Source organism: Lepisosteus oculatus, chromosome 4, assembly GCF_040954835.1.
Source record: "Lepisosteus oculatus isolate fLepOcu1 chromosome 4, fLepOcu1.hap2, whole genome shotgun sequence".
NCBI lineage: Eukaryota > Metazoa > Chordata > Actinopteri > Semionotiformes > Lepisosteidae > Lepisosteus > Lepisosteus oculatus.
In genome coordinates, this window is record NC_090699.1 from 59,061,621 (window position 1) to 59,089,254 (window position 27,634).

Below are 27,634 nucleotides of genomic sequence, written 5' to 3' on the forward strand. Positions count from 1 at the left end.
CCTATAATGGGTCTGGCAGTGACACTTGAATGATTACTGTTACGTCCTGTCTGGTGGCTACGCTATGGATGGAGCTGGTAGAGGTTCATCAGCTGGTTACATCACCATCTCCTGCTGTTGCCCTGGAAAAGGAGGACCAGGAGTCACAGAGCACCTGGAACTGGTTTCAAGCTTCACCCTGGCCAGGTGCGTTGCTCAATAAAGACTTGGATCTTACAGTCCACAAAGCTCCATCATTTTGCTTTGGAGCTGAGCTCTTTGAGCCTGGTTTCTGTGTCTCCCTGCCTGATATGCCAGTCTGTTCTCTTGTTCCCGTCAATCTGGTATACTCTCTCGGATCACTTTAGCCTGGTATGGATTCCCATCAGTCTGGTATGCTCTCTTGGATTTCTCGGACCTCTGTCAGTCTAATTTGGATCCTCATGCGCCTGGTATTGTTTCTCAGATGCCTGTCAGCTTGGTGTTCTGCCTCTGAGTCCTTACCTCCCTGCATCTATCTGGATCAGAACTCGGATGGATCAGCTGAACTCAAACCCTGAAGTTGTGTTTCAGTGCGGCCAGAGCTTCCATGGTTCACTGGTTGGGAACGACTCTGTGTCTGCCTGTTTGTGTGGTTGCTCAGTGCTTTCAAGCGCTGTCAGCCTGCCTCTGTCCTGCCTGTCCTGGGCTTGGATTTTCTGGTGCTGATGAAAGAAAAAACCTGGTAACGGAGCAATTACCCAAGGGAATCTAGTCAATCTGCCTTTATTGATGAAATCTGATCTTATGTTTTCTGGAAATGTGAATACACAGAAATGTATCCTGTGTTTCTTTCAGTCAGAAAGGTAATAGTAGTGCACCCATTAGGTCAGCTGCTCTTATATGTATCTTAATTGGCCATTTTTAGCCAATTTAAAATATAATTATTCCATTAGCAAGAATACAAATACAGTATGCCCCGAACCATAAGGGATACCCTCTTTTGTGAGGGAATTGTTGTCTTGAACTGTGGAAAATGTTTATTAAATCAATTATTTTTCAACCACATTGCATTAACAAGAGGTTATCATATATTGTTTGATTTTGTCTTTAGAGGTCCAGTGTGATATTGAAGTTCATATTTTTAAATACTAAAGAAAAAACAAATCTACAGAATTTGAGTGTGGTAAAACAGTTCTCTTTTTAAAATCATAATCTGTAACTATTTCTAAATTTGTAAATACATTTGAATGTCACTTTTAAGTTTCTGATCTGAAACGAACAAAATCACAACCTGATAAAATGAAGCTTGAGTTCAAACAAAGCATTTTATTGTTCTTAAATGCAGGCCACTGCGGCATATTGTATAGCCCCAAATCCTGAATCAGCTGTTTGCATTTTCTGTAACTTGATACATGTTTGAATTTGCATGATTGCTGACTTGAAAAATCTTGGAGGAAATGCTTAAGGCTTCTTACTTATTGGGGACTGTTCCTAAACTTTCCACCTGAATAAAAGTTGTCTTCATTTTTGTGCTGAAATTGACTTACTGGGCATAAATTACAGCAAAATCTGGAATTAATGGAATTCATGCTTTGAGTTACAGTACATTTACTTAAATCAGAAAAAACAGCATTAAGTACTTTTAATTAAAAAGAGACGGTAAAACTGCTGATCGTTTCAATATTATGTGTTACATTACAGTTTGTAGAATTATGCATCAGTTTTCTTCTAAAACTGAAACTTTTAAAAAAAAAGAATGAAAAAGAATTGATAGTCTAGTATTTTTTGGAACAGGCAGTTTCTGGAACTTTTTCTGTGTTCTTTCCACTCCAAAAATCTGTATCCCCCGTACTGAAATCTGTGCTCTGCATACATAGTGAAGCCTGGGGACACAGAAAGCCGTGCTCATAGAGAAGGCTAATTAGCCACAGCATCATCCTGCTTTGTGCTGTTTAGTCCCTGCTGAGACTGGGACTGGAGAAGCTGAGGCTGAGGGATAACGGACTTAAAAAGGAAATATACTGTATATGTACTGTATGTGGAGCTCTGTCACTTTAACAAGAGCCGCCTTGTGACAAGATGTATGCAGTGTGTCTTACCAGAGCATACACAAACACACAAGGCCAGATAAAGAGACCTGTGCAAGGACAAGGGCAAAACCACTATGGGAAACCTGAACTTACTGAGTTTGGGCAAAGCCCAGTATATTGACAGGCAAAGCTATTAATTACTCATTGTATTTTTAATTAGTTTGTCTCACAGTTATTGTATTACTGCATAATGGCGTAATCTTAAAAACACAGACGTTGAATATATTATATGGTGTAAACGACGGATCTAACAATTGGCAGTAGAAATGTAATGCAAGACAATGACAGTGAAAACTGGTGCAAGATTACAGTTTAACAAACTTGAAGAGCAAGCAGGCAGTTTAAAAAAGGAGCTCAGTAAAGGGTGCTTGAGATCTTATACGTAAATATTGCCCACTGTAGAATATCATAGCTCTTTTTCAGGAAGAGAAAATGTGGCTGTGTATATGCAGCCCTTTGCAGCTTCAGTCCTCATTTGGAGTTCTTTACTTCAAATCACTGTGGCTTAGTGCTCTGGCAGATCAGTGTCCTGGTGCCAGAGCTTTAATCTCTGGACATGCTGAGGGGTAACTATTATGTACAAATGATGCCACAAACCCCATAAGATTAGCAGTGGTTTTTCCTGTATCACTTTTACTTTTGTTTTTTTTATATCTGTGGGAGGTATGCCGCCTCCTCAGTTGGGGCAAAAATGACAGCAGTGACTAATTAGCCAGTAATTCCCAGCATCTAGGGAATTACCACTGAATCGGCCAAAACAGAGGGAATTACTACTGTACCGATTAAAGGCTGTATTTCAGCAGTAATAAGCTTCTTGGTTTGTTCTTCCACTAAATAAAATGCACATCTTAACTCTCGAAGGCTCTTAAAGATGATATTGTAAAGGTTAGACCTTTAGATGTCACTTATAATTGCTACAAGCGGCAAGATGACCTTAAAATTACATTTTGCCCAGGGTACAGGACTGCAACATATCTTAAGAAGCAATCAAATTTGTCCTGGTGTAATTTAGTATTATTAAAAGTGTGTCATTTGCCATATACATCCTGTATTATCTTTGTTGCATGATTTTTATTTTTGTTGTAAAGCAATGAAGAAAACATAATGAAAAAATATTTGCATACAATAATTCGTGCATGATAGGGCTAAGCAATTTACCCGTAATTGTCTTACAGTTCTTCAGCAGAAAAAGAGTCTTAAATTTGCGCCCAGACTTGGTAACACATGACAGCACCTTTCTCTTTTGTTTTGTTTCCTTGAAGAAAGTCTCTAAGATTCTGCGTCCCAAGATACAAAACAGAGTGCACACAAAAGCACATTTTCTTTTCTATACTGTATGTGTGGAATAAGTTCTGTACAAATAATCATTCCACTTGTGGGAAATGTGCAGTATATCAGTACTTTGTCACATGCTCAGTCTGACATTTATGAGTTAATATACTATATGGGGTTCTGTTCTAACACAAAGATTGCCCTTAATTCAGGCTCCTTGCCTGACCTAGACACTGAGAGTTATTAGTTAATATACAGTAACTCACCAGCGAGGGACAAAGAGAGCGAGAAAAGAGAGAGTGGGGAGGTGGGGAGAGAGAGAGGAGGGGTGTTGGCCTCTAGAGATCTTAAAAAGCTGTGGGCTGATCTTGCTGCTGAAGAAGCGATGGGAAACGTCTTTACAGCAAGACAGTCTTTTTATTAGCTCACAGGAACCAGGCTTGCTCTCCAGTCTGTTTTCCCTCACATCCAGGGAAGGAAAGTTGAAGACGCGTTACAGCAGAGGGCAGAATGGACAAAGTCAGTCGGGTCTTCAAGACAGTTAAGAGGACGTCGCGGAGAAAAAGGGAGAAGGGATCCCAGGAAGAAGAGGATAGTCCAGAGACCTGCGAGGAAGGCTTGTGCTCCTTAAGTCTGTGCATCAGTGGTAAAGACAAGAAACTTTTCAATTAACTATTAACCAATTCACTGTCACTTGCAGTTATTCACTCGGGAATTTTCTGCCTTGTCATTTGCATTTTAGAATTAAACTTTCACACAGTTCTGAGGCATGTGCAATTGGAGTTTTTCCTATTTTTGTTTTGTTCTGTGTCCAGTTTTATTTATTTTTTGCTTGCTCTTCCAAGTCAAACGGTGTTTTTATTCATGAGGATATACCCTTTTTTCTCTCCTACTCCTTACAATGCCTCTCTAGAAACATTAATATGACAAAGTCAGCCTAGTCCCTAACTGTGTGCAGTTAAGTTTTTTTTATCGTTATTTTGAAACAAAATGAGGAGAAAGGTGTTAGTTAAAATGGCATTATCTTTTTTTTTTAGGAAAGGGGATTTTAGTTATTCTCTGGGGATTACTTAAGAGAAGCTAAAGCTGCTGCAGAATTGCTCAAAATGCTTAGCTTTTAGGCTTTCAGTATCTCCAAAGGAAAAAAAAAAGTTTTTTTTTTCCATCTGAATTAAATGCATTTATGATAGAGCCTGCAGCTGCATTTTCCTGCCAGTAAAAATACACATTAGTGGATTATGTTATATAATATATTTCTGATTATTTTATGATAATTTGTACATAATCTTGAGTAAAAAGCTTAGGTTACAACATACTTTGGTAGGTATACCAGCAATATTCCTCAACCACATAGTGTTTAAAACTCTATTATGTTCTCTCCTGTGACCTGTGACCACAACAGTAAAGGTGTGTGTGAGTATTTGACAGAATCATAGAAGGTTTTGGTGTGATAGAATATCTCTTTGAAAAAACAAACTGAACATTTATTATTTTCACATTTGCTTAATATATTATTTACAAAAGGCTCAGAAACATATACTGTAACTGCTGTTTTCATCCAAGGTAAAGTCAATTTAATTTCTCTTAATAATTTTTTTTCTATTATTTTTATAACTAAATAAAAACAGGAACATTGAATCATGATCCTGCAAATCTGATTTCTACACTATACAAACATGAATACTAAAAACAAGAGGGCATGTGCATAAGCTTTATGGATAGTTGAAGTCTCATAACTTTAAAAATGTGACAACAGCACAAAACACTTGCAAGAATAATTTGGATCATGAATAGATTTGAAATGTCAGATGTGGCTTACACATATAATGGATACCCATTAAAAATGTCAGCCAGGGATAACTTGTGTTAATATAATGAAATGTGAAAAGTAAAGTTATACCATAGTGACATGCTGAAATGCTAGCCTCTTTCAGTCTGCACATTAGAGGGAAATGATCATTCCTTTGGCTTATTCTTATTTCTTTGCATGGCCATGTGGGAAGTATTATGTTCTAGCTTATCTGTAGATTAATATGAAGTTTTACAGTATGCCTTCCAGCAAAGTTTAGTGTACCATAATTTCCCTGATAAATGGATGAAATTGCAAAAGATGTACAGTGCCATTTTTTTCAGTTTCTAAACAGAGATAAATCAAAAACAAAAAAAAGATTTAATGGTTGTGCTGTCATTGATGTAGTATTTATACTGCAGACATTAACCAAGGATCAAAAGTTCTGTACCCTTGAGATTTAGATTATGGAGAACCTGCTGTACGTCAAAGTGTTTTATAGAGATAAAGATCACCATTGTTTATACTGATTTATCACTACTTTCCAGATACAGTATTTCCGAATTTTGCATTTTTGAAGAAATTGAGATCCATTCTCAATATTTTCCCTTTGATGATAATTTATAATTAGTCATTACTATTCAATATACTGTAATAGCAACCTACAATGAATGATGAATGTTGTTTTCTTTTAGTCCTTTTCTTTTTTTTTGGTTTAAAAATAATTTTGAATAGTTATTCTGAACAGTTTTTAAAACTTGGTATTGGATTCCACAAAAGTAAAAATATGAAATGATTTTATTTTACATGTCATTACAAAAGTGTAGACTGTATTGTTTGCTATATATATATATTAAATACCATCTGTGCTTTGTGACTTAAGTAAAAGTCTCCTTCACCCCTGTGCACTTAATAGTTAGTCTGACCTTAGTGAGGATGAAGGTTATTGAAAATATGCACATCTTTCAAAATGTGCTTCATGTCTCTCACTTCCGGCATAGAGTCCAAGCAAGCATACAACTGTGAAGGATCAAGGGCTGACACAGCTCACATGGCCAATAGCATGAGTACCCAGCCAACAGAAGAGGTCCCTAGTGCATGATTCCCCATCTGGCTTCAATCCACTAGGCTCTATGGGCACTTGGCCAGCTGTGTGTCACTATTCTGGGAGCTCCTGTTAACAGATGGATAGTGGCACATTCCACCCTAGGTTATAGGGCTGCCCTGTGGATGAGCATACATATTTTAATGATTGTTATAGATACAGTATTTTATAAACATTTAATGACTAAAACACTGGAGTAGTAACATCTAATAGCTGGATATTCCATGGTCTTTTTTGTAGCATCTTTCTCATTCCAGCCTTGAGCTTACTTTCCGGAGTTTTTGGTTCTTCTGTCTGTATTTGATTGGGTGGAATGTCATGCTGTTAGAGGGTTTCTTATTTCTAATGAATTTAATATACTTCATGCATACATGGTGAGTACACCATCACCAAATGAGACCTCTCAAATATCCCATGTTCTAAATTGTGCAAGTAGGTTTGAGATACTCTATAGAATATCAGACATCAAGAATGCCAGGATCACAGAAGTTAACTCAAGACAGATTTCTTTTGTGACACTGTTTAGATTTGAAATCAAGACACGTGAAACTTTACTTTCTTGAGTAGTGTTTGGTGGTGTTTTTGTTACTTTCTGTTTAAATAAGATTTTTTGTTTTTTTCCCCAATCAGGGTTTCTGCAGATATTGTTGAAACTTTGTAGCTAATAGTGTCAGTATCAATATAATATACCTGTATTCTTGATTCCTAAGCTTTTTTAACAAAATAAATCGTGCGTTATTAATTGATAAGTGTTACGCTGCCAATGACTTTCCTGAACACTGTGATTTTATCAGTTACTCTTTAACAAATCTTAGTGCTCTCCTGACATATTCTGACATATAATGCAAAACAGTAGTGTCACTGCTCATTGTTTTTCTTTCTTCTATCCATCATTTCTGGTGTGGTGCAAAAACAGAGAAAAAGACTGAGGAGTTGAATTTGAAGTCTCTTCTGTTCTTAAAATGTTAATTTCTAGTTTTGTGACATTACTTAGTAATTGTAATATTACTTAGTCTCATTTGTTGCTGATAAAGATGAAACAATGCTTTTTGACAGTTTGCCCAGCATGGCTGTATGAAAAAATAAATGAGAGTTTATTCTCACTTTCATAGATGAGACGTTTCAGAGACATAAGAAGAATGGGCAGGGAACATTTTTCCAGCAGCATATACAGTAACTAAGAATGTAACTATACAGGTGAAAGTAGGCTGTTCGTCTCCTCTTGCACAACTGTTTGTAAGTAGCCTAATGATTCAATTAAATTCAATGATAACCAAGTCCTCTCCATTGATTTTGCATCATATGTTTCCTACACCCACAGCCAGAGAAGCTACTGCGCGTACAGTACCATTTAAATGTATTATGAGGTAAAACAACAAGAAATAAAAAGTTACCAAACCGTTACAGTGTACCATGTATTTTATTTTTGTACTTTTTGGAATTATTTTATTTGAAGTGGCTACACTTTAATCTGAAAATTAAAGTGGTGGCTTTGTATAAAGATTTGTGTTGGGTTCTCCACCTAGAATTTAATACAAAATTTTAAGGTAAAGGGCTGGGTGATCCCATTGATTTTTTTGAAGCCCTCAAACCACATTTCAGTTTTCTGAAATTTTTGTCCATCCATATTTCTATTCATAACTATCATTCTGTATGTTTTCATGAAGCAGTATGAAAAGCAAAAATGGCAAACCATTAAACAGAGTAGCTCATAGTGTGCTTTATTTAGAATTTAATAGAATTAAAGGACTATGGCCTGAATCAATGTTATGTTTGGAGCAATAGAAAACATACAGCCTGTGTGAGCGAAGTGCTAAATATTTAGTTTTTCACCAGCCCAGAGGGGTGTGATGAAATCTGTACTGACACAGTATGACAGTGCTTCTGGTTTCTGTCAATTTAAAAGGAGGTCAAATGTTTTCTGTGCAGAACTCAGTGAGTTCTTAACTCTCTCCAAGCAGCCAACCTGACCAAATTATTGAGTCGAAGGCTTGGTTTTTGTAAATCTTTACTCTTTCTAATAAACCTGACAACCAGTATTCCACTTTCTCTTTTCTCTTGAGCACCTATTGCCAGATGTTGTTACCTGAAGTGTAGTTACCCCATTCAAAGAATTTGGTAGTTCATTTATTTTTGCTTATCGTCTGCTCTAGTTGTAAATTTCTGTTTTGTAGAATTCTGAAATAGTTGTTTTTACTGTCGTATGCATAACTTACATTTAAACCGAATATGTAACTTTTGAACCTTAATACAGCATGTAATCTGTCCTCATGGCTAAACAGGTGCACTGTGGGTTTTGAAGTTTATGCAGAATTAATAGTTGTCCCAGAACTCTTAAATTTAACTTTTAACTGCATATTTCCTATACCACTGTGTTGAGTAAAAGTGAGAATGTTTGATCTTCTCAAAATTGTCTATGTTTCTAAAAAAGAAAGATTGTATTGTTTGCGTCAAACTTTTCTTCATGATACACCTGTCCTGGATTTATCATTGTTATCAATATGCAATCAAGCTAGCAATGTCACTGTCTGAGAAAAGAAAAATTAAGGACTTCAGCAAGCTGTAAATGAAATGGTAGTGGAGTTGGAATGATTTCATTCAATTGTTGCAGAGACATCTTCACGAAGGTGAGACACTTTACACTACTGTAGTATTTTAGTTCACAATAACCATTTAGAGTAAGTGTCAGTAGTGCCAACAATGCTGTATAATTTAATAACATTTCCTATGCATTTTGTAATAAACTGCACTTTATTACTGTACATGCATTTTTCCATTCCCTGTATCTATAAGAAATAAAAAAAGGTTTGTAACATTTTGAAGAAGCACAACATGTTTACAATTCAAGCTAGTTTTACTTTTTCTGTCACCTTGAGTTTAATTCCCTTTAGAAGTGTAAAATAATTGTTCCAGTACCTGTTCTAAGGCCTTTCCCACTAGATGAATAATAGAACTTAATTTCTTTTGAAAGGGCTCTAATTAAATAATTTAGAATTTGGTTCAAAATTATAGGCAGAATTGTCACTCCCCACGATTTTTTTATATTTATATATATATATTACTTTACTGAAGAATTACAGTATGATAATATTCATGGTATTTTTGCAGCTGTTTTGTAGCTTTTTATTTTTTATTGTTGGTACCAATAAAATGACTGTGACAGACTGTGGGTGTATAGAACATTTTACAAAATGATGTTGAGGTTGATCATTTCTGTGGTGTTTCATTTTTTTACCATTGTTGCAAATGACAAGACTCACAGGGTCTGTTTGATGTAATGTTTATGTACCAAGAATATTCTGTGTTGACTTGCAGTGTTTGAAGCCCGTATTCTAATATTTCAGTTGACAAGTTTGTCAAGACAACTAAATTGTTTACAGGTCTAAATTGAGATACTGTGGAGTCACTGAAAGACACTGTTCAACATCTCAACATACTGCAGAAGTTCCATACAAGTTTCGATAAGAACAACTATAAATTCATCCCAACTTCACAACACCAAATAATAATTTGTCTTCCAGTATTTGCCAGGTTATGTCACTGTTGATGTGAGAAAAAGTTTCAGGGCCCCAAATATTAATGGGTTGTGCTAATTTTACATTTCAAAACCCGTTGCACATGGTTCTATTATGCTGGCTGGCATGTTAAACAAGTGCTGCATGGTTTTGCTAAAAGTATGGGATAATTAATCTTGCAAAGTAATTTATTGCGTGTTCACTGAAAAATGTACTGAAATCCTGTTAATTTTTTAAAATATGTATGTGAGACACAATAAAGCGGATAGTTCTTACAACAATTACTCAATTGTACAAATTTGATGAGAGGTTTGGAAAACACATCTTACTGTGGTGTAAACATTAATACTTTAAAGTGCCAAGTGGGAAAAATTCTGTCCTCTTACCATATGGCTGCTGTATGTGGAGAAAAGAGCTACAGTATATGTTTTTTTTTTATTTTTGGGCACAGACATGCATAGATGGTCATGTGTCCTTGTTCTTTTGCTTTTAGTAAACAAAGTCTCAGAGTAAGTATGTTATTATCTTTACAACTCAGTTGGCAGCTTCTTATAACCAAAAGTAAAATGAAGCGTCTCGTTAAGCAATTCCTGCATCATACATCAAACTGCCAGAGTGTACAATAATGCAATTGCACAGCACTGCCTTGGTAGACTCTTTTTTGCATGTGGTTCAGCACTCTAGAATAAGCACCATATGCTAGGATTCTGCCACCCACATTTCAGCTTTTAAAACTTTATAATTGTCAAGGTAATAAAATCCAACACATTGTAATAACAACCTTTTTAACGTTTTAAATTTCACGTTGTTTTCATTCAGTTCAGTTCTAGCATGAATTGTTTTCTTATTTCAATGGTCATAATTACTGCATGGGCAATAAATGAAAAATGAGAACTGGCAAGCAATGAGAGAATGAATTTGTATAATTTTTCAAACACATTACTGTATATAGTTTTATATAATGAAGATGTCTTTTTTCCTTTGGAACTTTGGACTCTATTAAATGAAAGAATCAATACCTCAAATGACATTTTTACCTCATGACTCCATGGAGACTATTGTTCTGTCTAAAGAAAAATACATATTAATTTGCTAAGATTTCTTAAAAGTGAAACAACATTTCATAGAAGGGAGAATGATTAAGTCCAGTTTTAATTTAGCCTGATTAAAACATGGAAATTACAGCAATTTTGATTCCTAGTCCATTGCTCTGAATCTCTAACCTTTTCTGTTGCTGAAAATTGTATGAATTTCATATTTTTTTAATGCTGTTTTGTAAAACGTGAACAAACCAATTAGAAAAAAATACAAATTAAAACTAATCATGTTTGTTTAGTCTTCAGTGACAAGAAGTAATTCTATAATTTTGTGTGAAAAGATGAGAGCACTTATATCTGCAATAAATTCCCAAAGTTTTTATCTTGTAAATGCTTTTTATAGCAGGTGCTTTGAGAATACATTGAACACATGTGACATAAGTAATTGTATTATGGTTAATATTTGTCATCAGCAAATCTAGTAGGAAAACTAGATGAAGAATGAAAGTCAAAGGCTAGGAGTTGGTGGCTGTTGTTGGAATCTTGTCTTTGATGCATGCTTTTACCAGGTTGCAGGTGTTGTCTTCTGGAATTCTAATTATTCTTGTAGATTCTAGACAAGTGTGTACCTCTTCAGTGGTCTCTGAGCCACACACCACGGCCCAGTTTATCCCACAAATGTCCGATATGGGCTCATGTGTGGTGAACTGGATATTTACAGAACTGTAAATGTCACATTCAGATCTCATGAGAAAGCATTGCTTTATGAGAACATGTTGCTTGCTGTGGTCGATCAGTGTAGCGACTAGACCGTCCTGCCCAGAACATCACACTTTGACCTCCCCATCAATCTTGACAGGTTGCATTTGACAGTAACGTCTTGCAAGGTTAGAATTTCCTGGCTGTAAATGTCCTAGGCAGTAATGTAATATCTTAACTTAACTCTTAACTTAATCCAGCCTCCAAAATGCCAATGACACCAAGACGTTTTTTTTCTTGGTAAGCAAGACATATTGGTTCCTTGTTTTTTTCTTTCTTGATTTTATCACAGTCAATCACAAATGTGATTAACCAAAATTTAATCACAGGCTGGCAATCAAAATCCAAAATCTATCTTCCTAAAAATCTGCATACATAAAAAGTTATATGTTTCTTTTGATGCCTGGTATATTATATTAACCTAGAATACATTATACAGTGCCCACCAAATGTATGGCACAGGAAAGTTAAAACTTATTCTTCTTTGGCATCAAGCAATTTGTATCTATGATTATGAGATTATGCATGGAATTACCCGAAAATAAAACATTATACTGTGCTCATATCATGAGACTAATATCAAATTCATGAATAGCCATAATGACAGGCGTGACCTTCCCAATAGCTTTGAAGGGCACTGAAGATGTATTTCAGCTCATAGTAGAGCTTACAACAATACTGTTGTACTCTATTCTCCAAAAGAAAAAAAATGCCATTGCATTGTCATTGAGCTCATGAAAGGAGTTGATTATTTTATGATTTGCTTATACCAGCATTTCACAAGACTGCAGGGTTTCTTCTGCTCTAATTGTACTTCAAATCTTAGAACATATATTCTAAATATCATTTGACCACATGCAGGTACAGTGTATTTGCAGTAAAGTATTGTTTATTCGTGTTGCTTCTTTAAATGCTATTATTTTTACCTACTAATGCTTGCTGCTCTGACTTGGCATTTAGTTTCATTCAGTCCATGATATGCTAAGAAGCCTGCCTGGGTCTCCTTGCCAGGATTTGGCCTGGGCTGCCTGTGGGTGGTTGCATTTAAATATGTCCCCAATGACTGATGGACCTAAAGTGTGTTAAATAGATGGTTGAAATAATTAGTGGTGTAAGCTGTGGTTAATACTTAGCTGGCAGCTATATAACCCTGGCAGGTGTGAGCCTGGCCAGTACCTGGTAGGGAGACCTCCTGTGAAATGAGGTCATTAAAGTCCATGGTCATTGAAGGGGAACGGCAACACTTTTTTTATATTTCCGGGTTAGAAAGAATCAACATTGATGAGTGAATTTCAAACTGCAATAAAGGTAAAATTAATACAGTACAGTACCTACAATTTCCATCACAAAATAGACACTATTTCTAGGTATGCACAGTGTCCAGTGAGATGAAACTCCTCTATGGGATTGTAAACAAGCAGATTTGTGAATACATCTCTTTTAATCCAATGGAAATATTGCTCTCGAGTTCAAGACAGTTTTGCTGATAAATGGAACATACTTGTTAACTCTGCATGCAGATCAGATTGGAAACTTTCTGCAGGGAAATACAGGTATTTGCTGCATAACCTGTACTTAATACGGTTGTACAGTTACACCGCATTAGATATTACAGTGACTAGCGACCAGGAAGGGCCACATCACGTCACAATTCATGCCAGGGGTTTACGACAACATGGCGACTTACATTACTGTCACAGAGTTCACGATTTTGTGCCTAATTCTAAATTTTTAAAATGTTAATGAATTTATTTTGTTACCAAGATTTAGTAACCGGTCTGAGAAATCTGGACTGCAGTTCCTCTTTAAAAATCCCAGGGCTTTTTCTCAAAAAGAGGAGGGGTACTACCCCATTTTCCTGGCCAAATCTCCCCTTGGCCTTTACCAAGCATGGCCTCCTAATAATCCCCATCTATGAATTGGCTTCATCACTCTTTTCTCCTCCCCACTGAGAGCTGGTGTGTGCTGAGCGTTCTGCGTCCATCATCCAGGTGGAGGTGCACATTGGTGGTGGAGGGGAGTCCTCATTACCTGTAAAGCGCTTTGGGTGGAGTGTCCTGAAATGCACTATATAAGCGTAAAGATTTATAATTAATTATTTATTTGTTTTTGTTGGGTCCTTGTGGTTACAGTATGTTCTGTTTATTGTAGGAGAGCTGGCTGTTTCTAGCCCACTGTCAGACCTAAAAAGACCTTTCGTTTTTCATTTTAATGGCACTGCATGAAAGGGACAGAGCCCATCTCTGCTGGTTTTGGTTCTGACTATAAACCTGAATATTTTGCCTAAAAAAAATTCAGAATGCAAACATACACTTTTAACCTCTGTTACTCTTATGCAAGCACCTTTATTTAACATTACAATATATTTATTTCCTAGTAAGAAGGCAAATCCTATGTAACAAAAATCAAAAATAGCTAACCATGGGATCATCAACTAGTAGGTACTACTGTACAGTACATATGTACTGTATCTTATGGACTTCAAGTGATTTCCAACAGTGAATGATTAATTAAGATGTAATTGAGATGACACAAACACAGAGTAATTGCAGTAATGCACCAGAGGTTTTCTGCCTCTGAAAAGCTAGCCTTGAGCATGGTCTCCTCAAAATTAGGAAATGAGGTTTTTGCTACCATTTTAAATTCAATCCTTCACTGAAACGCTGTTAGTATCTATTTTCCTAAATACTTTATTTATTTTTCTTTGAATAGTGCTCTGAATGCCAAATTATTTTTCAACAGTAAATATTTCAAAGAATCTCAGTTCAGCTCTTTTTTTTCTTTCGTCTTGTATGTCGATCCTTGCATGGCACATGGTAAAGAAGGGAGCAATCTGCTATAGTGGCATTTCATATTCGTCACAGCAGTTTGTGAAATATTTAATTTCATTTAAATTACAACTTTGTATTTCTAACCAGATTTAAAGGCTGAACATTTATTCCCATTAATTTACAATCAATCCAAAATAAATTCGAATTAAAATTAAATTAGTCATTTTGTAGATGCTTTTATCCAAAGCGACTTACAGAGACATGGGGGGTGGGGAGTGAGGGAATATGCATCAAACACAGCTGCCGCTTACTCGCTTACAATGAGTTCTCTGTTGCTCATCTCATTAAAACATGTTTCAGAGTTTTTTTTAATTTCTCTGTGAGAGATGCTTAGTTGATGCTGGCTTATTTCTAAAAAAAAAAAAACACTTTTTAAATGGGAATATTGCAAGGTAACAAAAATGAAGTATGAAAATCAACTCTAAAAACATTAATTGCAGATAAAATTATTTTCATTTTGGTAGTAAGTGAAAATAAAAACAAATATTCAGCCTTAGTTAGTCAAGTTAGTATTCCCCACTAGCCCCTATTTTTACCTGAATCACTCTGCATCTGCATATTAATCGAATACTAAATGGTATCAGTGAACATTATAAGTCATGTAATGACAGTGTGTGTGAGACAGGGCTTTAGATTTCTGTGAATATTTAATGAAGATTATGATTTTTGCTGCACCATTTAATAGATGCCACCAATTATCATGACATCAATTCTTGACCAACTTGTTGGACCTCTGTGTTGAACGTCAGTCCAGTTCCATGACTAGGATGTATACATGTATGAAAGTCACAAAGCTCTTTCCAATGGTGCAAAAAAGCCCTTAAAAGAAACGTTTTTGTCGATTCTCCATACAAAGATGTTGTGCAAATTGAATTCACATCAGAACTGTTTACAAAACCATTTTCCATTTACCCTTTACCAGCCATATATTGTAGAAGCCATGACTAAAGAAGGACATTCCAATTAAAGGTCGGGTCATACATCATATTCCTGACTCTAAGAGTGATTTTTGAAAGGATGGGGATGTTTAAAATTGCTTTCCCACCATAAAAGAAAGCCTGAGGTTTCTCCTAAGTTAACTCAGAAAAATTCTCACTGTTCTACCTGATCTGCAGTGTAGTTTGGCTGCTGGTGTACAGTATAATGGCTGCTGCACATCACTTAGATGGATGCTGAACTTTGGTTGTGCATATAGTCCCAACCTACAGCGCATATGAAAAGTCTACACACACTTATTGAAATTGCAGGTTTTTGTGATGTAAAGCCAGAAATCAAAATAAATCATGTCAGACATTTTTCCATCTTTAATGTGACCTTCCATCCAACAACATTCAGGAGAAAAACAAGTATATAGTTATTAGGCAAAATAATTGAAGATAACCTTGATCACAAATAATTGATAACCTTGATCACATAAACCTGCAATTTCAATAAGGTGTGTAAACTTTTATATCCACTGCATGCCATGTGCTTTGGGATCCATTTGGTTAAAAAAGGGATTAGTAATTATTTTACAAAACTATTGAGAATTGTATTTTTAAGCATGCTTTTGTGTACTGTATATCACAAAATTTTGTAATCCGCAGTGACTAAACTGTGCATGTCGCATAAGAGCATGAAAGACACATGCATGTACTGCAAGTAGTAAAATCTTCAATTTTAAAACATTAATTTCTCTCCTTATCACTGAAGTATAGTTTTCAAGTTGACTATTGTAGTATGATTACTCTGGATATCTAACATATCCCCTGCCGTTGTTCAACATAGCCATCATATCACAATAAATGCATCATGTCCAAACTGAAGTGTTGCTTTTTAAGATATTTAGAAAGAGAACAATAAAATCAAAATTGCTTATCTTAACAATAAACTAGAAATGGTGTCACTGCCACATAAGTCTACAATATATACAGTAATGTGAGTTTAGTCATAAATGATCTTAGTGGTCTTTAAGAGATACATTTTGCAGCTCAGTATGCACTACATGGAGGTCAGTTAGACTGTAATTCTACCTTACTGAATTAAAAGCTGGGGGCAGTGGAATAAATGAATACTTTGTTTCAGTCTTTATTAATAATGGGAAAACAAAAGCATTTATGCTTGTGTCATTTTTAGCAGTAATCAAATAAAACAGTACAAAGAAGTGACACCTTCACACGGCACAGTGCAAATTGTTATGCAGAAGGGAAAATGATTTGAATCTTTATGCAGATGAACGTTTGCAAGTGTTTGTGGTTTTGAAGGGGCTCTAGTGGCTTTTCAGCCCTTCAGGGATTATGTCAGGTTTGATTATTCATTTCCCCAGCCCTCCCCTCACCTTGAAAAATGTTCATGTTTTCCCATTAGACTCCAGACATGGCAAAACAGACTTTGAATGCAGCGTGAAATAAAGAAGACAAGGACTGGATGTGTAGCAGTTCTTATTGTTTGAGAAAAATCTTTCATATTCATCACTAGATATCTGCTCTCTCATTGTAATCCCCTTCTCTCATAAATGCTCATTAACAATCTAAGAACTAGGTATTTGAGCTAGCATGAGCTCATTTTAAATGTCTATAAAGCTTGGGAGATTTACTGTAAGCCTACAAACAAAAAGATATGTTTCATCAAATATGAGAATCGAGCTGATAAAAAAAAGTGCAGTTCATTATTTCTAGAGATACACTGTTTTTTTCTATCCCATTATGTATGAAATTCACATCACCTGATCTAAGAAGTTAAGTAGCCTTAGGCCTAGTCAGTAGTTGGATGGGAGATCTCTAAGGAAAATCAGGTTGCTGCTGTTAAGTGGTGTTGGTATACCAGCTGGTGGCACTCTTAGCTCTTATCTTAGAATTTCCAAACTAGAGTGCCATTATTGTGACACAGGGCACTGTCCTGTTGGTGGTGCTGTACTTCAGATTAGACATTACAATGAGGTCACTAGGGATGTACTGTACATCTTGGTCATTAAGGATCCTGTGGTATATCTCAAAAGGGAATAGGTGATAACATTCTTTTGGTGCTACATTCCCTCCATCCTTCTTTCAAAACAGGGTGTCTCTGCATTTGTGAGGACTTTGTATGCACATAGTGAATACTAGTGAAACCTCAAAGGCCATTTTGTAATTTAAGCTACAGCAACCGTATACTGTATATATTGCAACCTTTGTATTTTCAGTTCTCTGAAAAGTAATAACAGTTCACATACCTCCAATGACTAAAAATATCAGGCTGACTCTGAATATTCCAATATATTACACTCATGCTTTTCTGTGTCAAAAAATCCAAAAAGCATTATCTTTACTATAATAATGAGAATAAGATTGCAGTGTGCTGGGTAACTTTCTATTTAATTTCCAATGAACAACTTCTGTTTATTGTCAGACAGTCCTTTTTTTTCAACTCACCATGAATGCTTTCTTCTACGCAGTTATTTATTACAGGAGTTTATGGTTTGTTGTATGAATGGTCAGACTGGGAACCCACTGCTGGCTGGCATACGAAAACTATTGACTTTTGCATCAGAGGGAGCTCATTCCAGAGAGGTGTTAAAGCACTGGACGTTTGTGTGATTGAGTGAGCTGTGCCTGAGTGAGCAGTGAAACACAGTTAAAGGAGATTTCAGGTTACCTTGAACTTAGGGCAAGCTACATGGGAATACATTGTACTGGAATGCATTACTGAGAGCTCACATGAGTCAGAATACTGCATTTGCTGAGAAGTGCAGATACAGAATAAATCTGCTTCAATCTCATCTAACTTTCCTTCTTTGGCAGCCTTCTTTTGTTTTCGCTGCTTTCACAGACCATAGGTTTTGTGCTCTGCTTTCTAAAATTTGGCAAAGTTGTCTTTGCCATTGCAATCCTTTCATATAGTAAATTCAGAGAGATAAAGTGTAACTGCCATAAGCAAAAACAAGGTTTTGCCCTCATCCATAAACAGAAGGTAAAAACCGGATTAATAACAGGCAGTCAATGAAATCAATACCTGTTCTTCAAGACATGACATTTATGGACTTCAAAACACTTCCCTTGACCTTGTTGTTCTGAACACGCATTATCCATTAGGGTAGACAAGTGATGGCCATTTAAAGGCAATGAGACAATGCCAGTTGTTGCTGCTCATATCAGGAGTGGTGAGAACGAAGGTGTGAGGACTGAAACTAGTTATTTTCTTTCGCAAAGCTCCTCTTATCTGTAATTTAAAACTGAATTATTCTGACTTACAAACCTTAGCTCTGCATAGTCATTTTGTTCTCAAATGAACGTCAGATAACTGGAGGATTTTTAACAGCTAATTATGATTTGCCAGAAAACATATAACTACTTGCCTTGGAATTTTGAATATTCAATGTTCAGTGACGACTTTAGAACAACATTGTCTCGTGTATATATTTATGCATATACATATGTGTGTGTTGATTTATATTATTGTATATTTATATACAATAACAAGTACATCAAAGTTTCTATAGCTAAACATCACAAATGCATTTTGTTATAGAAAATTATATTTTTTATGCATTAGTATAGTAAACATTTTGAACTGATTCAGGATAGGTCAATTTACAGTACATTGAGGTATTGTCATTGCATTATAAATAATGGATATTTGATATATAAATTAAAACCAGATATAATCAATTGATAAGGTACACGTAGTGGCTTAAAGTTTTCGTAATGACATGAGAACCTCCGTTTATAATATCTTTATTAGTTGCATGGTGGTGTAGACCCCCTTTTAAAATAACGTTTCATTTAAAACTGAATAAATTATATGAAAGTTGATGAAGAGTCTAAATGATTGCTCAGTTTTGTCCTTCTTCAGCACAGTTTCTTTTTAATTTACCTTGATTCGCACAACCTTCTATGTGGGTTATTTTTTATCCTTATGGTGATATTCACAATGCCCTAGTTTTTACATAAAGAGTGGGTGGAAAGCTTGCATTTTAAACAGGGTTTATTTGAATTTCATGCTTGGAGCTGGGAGATTAGGATTGCTCATGACTGGCTATCTTTATTCCATTCCAAGGTCTGTGAGGGATAGTAAAAGTATCAATAATAGCTACTAAATGAAAGTAAACAAAATCCCACTCTTAAACAGTCTTTTTCTGATCTTTTGTGCGTCTGAAAAAGTAAAAAAAAAAAAACAAGACCAACTAAAGAGCCAGGATAGATTAGTATTATTTTATTATTTTTTCTTGGAGTTGTGTCAACTGAATGGATAGTCAATAGGTTTGGTCAGTATCATTTATGCTTTTTATTTTTTTTCTATAAACTTGGTGAATGGCTATTGTACTGTATCTGGATAATAGCCCAAAATGAAAGAGTGACCAGTTGACAGTGATGTTAATGACCAGGATGACTATAGTGCCTAAACTATAATTGCTACCACGAAAACATCAACACTTTTCTAAAATAATCACAAGCGACTAAGTAAAGAATTAGATTAAGTTGTTTATGAGGAAAGAGGAATAACCCTTCCACAACTAAATAAATACTTTTACAGTATATTCATAAATGAATATTATTAATGATGTTCAGGAATTTATTTTTATTTTCAGCAATTTTCAAAATGAAAAAAACATTTTTGTTGTATGAAACTCATGTTTTCACTAACATGTAACACGCCAGTGAATAAAAGTGCCAGTGAATCAATCGTCTTTGGCCAGTGAATCACCCAGCCAAACTACACTGTGGTACAGCGAAGCAAATCGCAGCCCCTGTCAGGCATCAATGGGGTCTGCCATGCATTCTGAATGGCTTCATCTGTAAATCAGCTCTTAAATGATGAGCCACTTTAGAGCCCAAATACTGTAGATCTATTTTTATTTTTTCCTACATTTTACCCACATAATTTGAATATGTTATTCTAATGCAAACTCATTACCATGTACTGTATTACTGTATGTACTAATTTGTAACTTGCTCAAAGGGGTAGTTGGAAAGGATTCATAATAGTGATAACAAATAGCAGAAGCTTGGTTCAATTTAATTATATATAAATCATTTTGATAATTATTGGAACATATTGTAGCTCATGCACAGTGAAAGATCATCACAAGTAGATGAATCCATAGAGAAACTGTAAACTATGACATTTAATTTAGGAATTTAGTATTTTCTGACATGTATTGTATAAGTCAATAGTTTCTACAGTTAAGGTTAAAGAAAATTTCAAAGAGCAAGTCATATATAACACACCAGACATTAAAATTTAACTTTTGTGTTTTGGTTGAATTTTGTATCAAACAGCAATGAATATCACTCTCAACTTTTCAAGTATAAGTATCAAATCATTGATAGCACCACTAGCACATAAAACAAGTAGAATGATGTTACAGAACCTGCTGAATGGTATTATAATAAGTTTCTGAATGTTATTGTAATATTTACAGCTCTAAAATATGTGCTAGCTTAGGCAGCAATTTACCATATGCAAACCAGCAATCCTAACACTCATATTATCCATATATTTAGCCTGACTTTCCCAGTAATATGCCCGCTCACATCAGTTTTTGAAAAATGTTGCACTTTTACTGATTTACTTACTTATGTTACTTATTTTTATGACATTCATTTTTATTAAAAAAGTAATTCCTGTGAGATTCCCCAAGCAGTAATGCTCAGGTACATTTGGTATTTGTTTACCAGGCCAGATTATTTGTTTACCAGCTTAGTTTGTGTTGAAATTTGGTGAAGTAAAAACTTTGTAGACACCTACAAACTTGCAACAACACAAACAGCACTGGCAAGGTGTTGTGGAGTATCTAGTGTGTCCACAGATAAATAGTAATGATGTTGAAAGGTTTTAAGGAGCATGTCAGCTTTCCTCATTCTTTCTGTGTAATACAGAAGTGTCATTGCTGTGAACTGAGACATGAAGTATGGCTGATTCCATATTAGGTGGGTATACGGTATATAAAAAGTATAATATTTGGCTTAATATTGAAACAAACAGGTAAAATATTACAGATTGTGTTGCTGTAATCTCTTACATTTTACTTGGAACATATTATTCCAAGTGATGCTTAGCTTACTGTGATACTAGTTTTAATTTATATTTTTCTGTTAAATACAGTAAAAAGAAGCTCAGAAACAATGAGACTGATACGTATGTTTAGGAGGGAACAAAAGACCTCCTGGTATCTTTTAAAATGGAACCTGCTATATGTGTGCTGCATGCTGTACATGTACTGTACAGTATATAGACAAGCTATCAAGCTTTGCAGCATTTCGATAATAATTTGTCATGTCTGTCACTTAGCTACCAGACCTTCACTGTCTTAGTTCACATGATGGCATATCATGGCCTTTGTGTTCAAAATGTTGACACCACTCGCTTCTCATCTTTAGATTTTTGAATTTATCTAATACAACACTGAAACCTTAAACACCTATTTGTTTATACTGTAAGGGTCAAGTAGAAAAAAGTTCTATAGGTGCAAGCATCTAAAAAAGAAGTGGTTTTCCAAGACTGGTCAGTTTACCAATATACTGTATGTGGCTCTACTGCTGAATACTGCAATGATGCTGGAATTAGGTGATGAACATTAACAAGGCTAGCACTAGGTAATAACTGGAATGTCTTGTGGAGTGAGGGAAATCTCCCCACATAAAGCTTAGGGAGGGTGAATATGTTGACCTTGAATACTGTATCATGGACGTGTTATGCCATTCTAAAATTGACTGTGGTGTTTAGTGCTACAGTAAAATAATTCTGTCGGGATGGATATTATTTTACAATATTCCGCAAATAAAAAAGATGTAAAAGCAGAGAACACTCACCTCAAACCTGGTCCTGACCCTTTTGTGAACTGTCAAGGTGTTTGCATAGTACGAAAGTGTCCAGCTCAGTACTTCCGGATCCTTGTATGTTCAACAAAGAAATGAAACATAATGATCACAGATTATGTAAAGCAACTTTTTCAGTCAAATACAGCATGAAAATTTAAAATAAATGTTGTAAAGGAGAAGTTTTCTGCAATGCAAGCAGTATTCACTGAGAACAGTGCATTATTGTTCTAGTCAAACTCCGGACTCAGTCAATGTTTATGGAGAATTACTAGCCTTTTAGCTTTCTAGACAAATCTCTGTTTTCTTAAAACTGTGCCCTCTGGTATTCCAGTTCAGCTAAAGCAAGAATTGAAGATTCTGCTTGACTTACATACTTCAGCATTTAAAATTTAATAGAAATTCATGAGGTTCTCAGGGAAGAACAAGTGGGGGTTTGCAAAAGGAACTCTAGTGAAGATTAATTCCCAAATGTTGAAAACACTATCAACTGCTTCAATAACACCAGCAGTAAATATCTCCAAACTCATTGTAACACTAACACTGCAGTTTTCCTGAGCTGCAGTTGTCTTGGGTTTATCAGCCTTGGTTTCTGTACCTTTTGACATGAAAAATACTTCAGAGTACACAGAACATGGTTTTCCATTGTATGGAAAATTCAGTATTTGAACTTCAGTCAGCTTCTCTAACTGTATTTAATCTTACTAGATGATTTTTAGACATCAAGATCGAATGTGAGGCTTAATGAAACAGTTTGTTTCAGTGGATTCTCAAGATATTACAGTATTTCTGTAAAATAATTCCTTGTGCCCTAAAAGGATTCAAGTCCTTTCCTGATTGACTACTACAATAAACGAGGATAAAGAAATGCAACCACTTGACCCACAAAAAACTAACTTAACTTTAACTTTACTCATCTGTATATTTGTGTTTTCTACCTTTCTGTCTCCAGTTGTCCTTGTTCCAAAGACAAACAACAGGCCAAGCAAATCTCGTTTTCTTTATACCTGTCTGTTATCACAGCAGTGATTGTTTTTCTTGAAGTTCTGTCCAGTAACATCCAAATTTTTTTTCAAGCTGATTGATCTCAAATTTGTTGAATACCGACCTAAAATATTTTCATGTGTTTGGGATCTCAATAGATTGTTTCACAGCGTGCAAGCACCTTGTCACTTCACAAAGCGGTCAGGACTAATTTCGAACTATTTTCCATTGCTTTTGTACGTGACTTGGGGTACAAAACCAAGATTACGTAGCAAAATTGTTTTTGCCAGTATTATATCAGCTATACGTGACAACCCCTTTAACTAGGACATTCTTGGATGCCATTACAGCAAGTCCTGAACATTTCTTCTTCAGATTGTTCCTTTATGGATGACAATAATTGCATAAGAAGCTGCAGGATTTTATTATTCTTGATTGTGTCGGATGATAACCCCCTGTCAGCCATTTTTGCCATAGGTGTGTGTTTATTAATCCTACCTACACATATCATTTTCAAATGTGCTCTAGTGCTGGCAATGCTTTAATAAAGTTAAAAAAATCAAGTATATGAAATTTACTATTTTTAATTATAATATTTTTTATTTTTTTATTTTTTTTATTTCATAATAAAATATTTAATATTTTTAATATAGGTGCCAGTGGTGCTTTGTTTTTTCTCCTAATATTATTTTGTGGAGGAACAGATACTTCAGTTCATTTTGAATGTTATTCACAGAGCAACACTTAATTCTTCAAAGTAAAATAATAATGACAGTCCGGTATTCACTTTTTAAAGCTCAAAAGAATCATCTTCTTCTTTATTATGCCATTAGAGTTGGCTTAAAATGCCTGGAACATTAAATAAATATTGCAAAACCTCATTATTCAAACAGTCTGGCTGTTGTTTTATTCAATAATTTAATAGCTACCCATATCAGAATGTTCTGTGTACAGTATACTGTAAAAGAAGCATGTGCCTCACTAGTATCACTGCAGTGTAATTGTACCTCAACACATAATATGGAAGGGATTTTCAATATATGCCTCAGCACCTACTGAAAATATTAATTCAGTAAGTTTACTTTCAGCTCTGAAATGATGTTAATTAAAGTGCTGTAGCTGGTATTCTGTGTATCTTTAATCACTAACAAACTAACAAAAGTATGCTAACTATAAAAACACATATAGCGATGAAAACTATTTTTTCAAACCAAGTTTACATTTCTGAAGCAAGAGCTTGCAATGCTGTGCAATAATAAAAACACACATCTCCCTTTGACTATATTAAGATTATATTGAGATACACACTTGTATAGAGTTCCTATCATCCTAAGTGATCTTGATACTGCATATTTGGTGTAGCCTGCATGCTTTCGGAACAAATCTGTCCACTCCATATGAAATATGGCCATTTTCATACTTCTGTAGAATTAGGGACTCCTTGAGCTAAGAGTAAATGATGTGAAGTGCCAGATATTGTCAGATTCTGCCATATTTTGTACTGACAGGTTTTTAATTGCATCATGTGTGTAAAACTAATATATTGCCAGAGCCTGATGGCATTTTCCAGGAAGTGAGTGATGTTATTTATAGACCCCTTAGTTATGTTAGCTATATTTCAGCTCTCAGGAACACTTCCAAAACAAAGCCATGAGTGTCAATAGATTTAGGAAGGGGAGGTTTTTATCTTCATTGAAAAACTAAGGTTTGAACTTTAATATTTAATTTAGTTATTCAGTTTTTTAACTGGTAAATCACTTTAAAAAGTCAGTAAATCAGTCTTTCTTACTTATGAAAATTGTATGCCACTGAGTTTTATACTTTTGAGTTTATATTTTGTGATTAGGAATAACATGAAAGTACTTCCTGCTTTTAGATGGGTTTGTGAAATTCAGTGGAGATTCTTTTCTCTTTTGGAGACCCTTCAAAATTGTTATGGGAGCTCTTACAGAACTTAAGGTAAAGATTTAAAATACTGAGGTTATGTAATAGAGCAGAAGTGTATGACTATTCACATACTGCAAAGCTCCTGACTATTTGAACACCTAGAAAGAAAAGGTGAACAGAAATGAATATCTTTTGACAACAGAACTGTTGATTTCCAGATGTTTTGTAAAAGAAGTGTGGAGTACAGTATGGTATAAAGTTTGCTTTTAACATTTTTACTGTGCTATTTTTCATTCTTTAATATGTAACATACAAAGGGTTTTAGAGAGAGTGTACAGTGTATATTGTTTTGCTTGTATGACATACTATATACTACAGCATTTTAAAAACTTCTCTGGATCATCAAGAGATGATCTCTGTCACAATATGTCACGTATTTTGTTTTGGTAGACCCAAGGATGTGGATATCACGCACATATGTGCTTCTCCCAAATCTGTACTAGAAGTCTTCTTTATCAGAGTTCCTTTTAACTTCCTGTCTGTGATGATCAAATTTTGGAGAAACTATACATATTTTCTTGCCTAATTAAAAACAACGTACCAGCCAAAAGAAATGTAAAGGCAGTTAAGTATATAATTGATAGATCAATATTAAAAGCAAAAGGCAGAGGGAACCATTACATGAACAAACCTGAAGAAAGTTGAAGAATAAATACATTCTTGTACCCTTAAAAATGGTACAATAGAAACATATGGGAACCTGTCTAGGTAATTTGATCACTCTAGGATGTACTGTAGACAGCAGGAGAATATTGCTGCCTGAAATGAAAGTAAGTGGACCGTAAAATTTACATACAAATATCCTCCCAACATAAAAAACAAAGGATGTGCATTGTAAATGCAGTGGCTAAATTCATATTGATGAAAAAAAACATGTATGGTAAAGACTGTTATAAAATCTAGATTATTAATCCAACTCCTTAGATGTCAGAGATTCACCGTGAATGTTGTTCACACCCTTGCTCACAGTTGTGATGATTCATTTACTCACAGATGGGAGAAAAGTATCAATTGTAAAGTTTGGGTGATGTTAGCAACCTATTCACCAAGTATAGTTCTGAGATGTCGGAAGGAATGCGATCCCAAACAAATGGGTTGTAAAAGAATATGAGCCTTTTATTTCTGTAAATGAAACAATCATGTTCAGAATGAATTAGTCTCTTAATAAAATTTGAAGCAAACTAATTTCCCTGTGTTGTAGGGATAGGAGTACATGAAGGGGTCTTCTCATTATATAAAAATACAGAAAGATATACAGTATACAGGTATACAGCATAGGAAGGCTAGATTGGAAACAATTGAACTCCACATATTAAAGTAATGTGGTGCTATACAGAAATGTAACTTCCTAATTGTAAGGGAATATTTTCCATGATTATCTGTTATTAAATAAGGGATATAGACTTACAAATTGGACAACACTGACAGCCTGACATGACTTTCTTAGGACATTTGTCAGGAACAGTTCTTTCCGGGCCCTATGCGGACGACACGATCCGGAAGGTGAAGAAACAATAGGGAAAAATATCATGCAGGAGTGGGTCAGGAGACAGGGGGGCGTGTCCGAGGTGAACAGGTGTCCAGGGGAAGTGAGTACGGGGCGAACAATCCAAGCATAGATCCAAAAGGAAAGTCCAAGACCAGGGGATCCAAAGTAATTAAAAACCAGAACCGGGTCGGGACCGGCGGGACAGGGAATCAGGAACAGGAAACTAAAACCATAACGGAGCCAGACACAGCAGGACCCCGGGCTTTCACGAAACGGGATTCAATGAGAAGCCTCGGGCAAACACCTGCGTCTGGCTTTAAAGGTGGAACTATAGAGGGGCTGCAATAAGGAACAGGTGTGGGGAATAGGACAGAACGAGGAAGGGCTGGAGCGCCCTTAAGAGGAGGAGTAACGATCGTGACAACATTACTATGACTTCCTATCACAGGTTACACTTGATGGGTTCCTGCAAACTCAGAAGTTTGCAGAATGCAATTTGATGGACTGTTTCCACAGTTAAAAATGTAATTTGAGCAAAGATTCCAAATTGACTGCTAAAATAAATATAAGAAAGTATCAAAAGTGATTATGAGAAAGTCTTATAAATTCTGGCCAGATATTGACTCCTAAATTATTTCTTTATAAAATAGTTGCATGCATCTCTGTAAGCATGTAATATTTATGGACTATGAATGTAGAATTTTGGGCATTTTATGCTTGGACTGTTCTTTAAAATGTTCTGCTACTTAAAGGTTTTTCTTAGCATTCCTTAACTGGAATATAATTGATAAAATTATAAAATTAAATTGGTTTTTATTATAAACATTTATTTCTGCATTTATTTTTCTGTTACTTGAAACATAACTCTTATACAAAAAATAATTTTCACACTGACTCATTTACTGCTTAAATATAATGATGATAAAATTACATTTAAAATTAATGTAATGTTTACTAAAAATAAATGCAATAATAATTCCAAATATTGCAGTGTAAAGGAGTTTGAAATGTATTTGAGTGTTTGGCTGTATTAATTTATTTTATTGAGTTTAAATCTGTCTGTTTAATTTTTCTGCAATT

The 27,634-nt window shown here is 35.2% G+C and overlaps 1 protein-coding gene across 5 annotated transcripts in view; it reads left to right on the plus strand.

The window, feature by feature from the left end:
• Window positions 1–27,634, plus strand: part of grip2b (glutamate receptor interacting protein 2b) — a 290,064-nt gene that overhangs the window by 128,667 nt on the left and 133,763 nt on the right. The window contains exon 2 of one of the 5 annotated variants that reach the window (XM_015348131.2): window positions 3,796–3,969. The exons of 3 other annotated variants lie outside the window; for them this stretch is intronic. In XM_015348131.2, coding sequence (XP_015203617.1) covers window positions 3,834–3,969 — 136 coding nt within the window. In that variant the 5' untranslated portion in view covers window positions 3,796–3,833. Of the gene's footprint in view, window positions 1–3,606; window positions 3,970–27,634 lie in introns of those variants that run through there. One more of the 5 variants, XM_069189429.1, reaches the window with a different exon arrangement.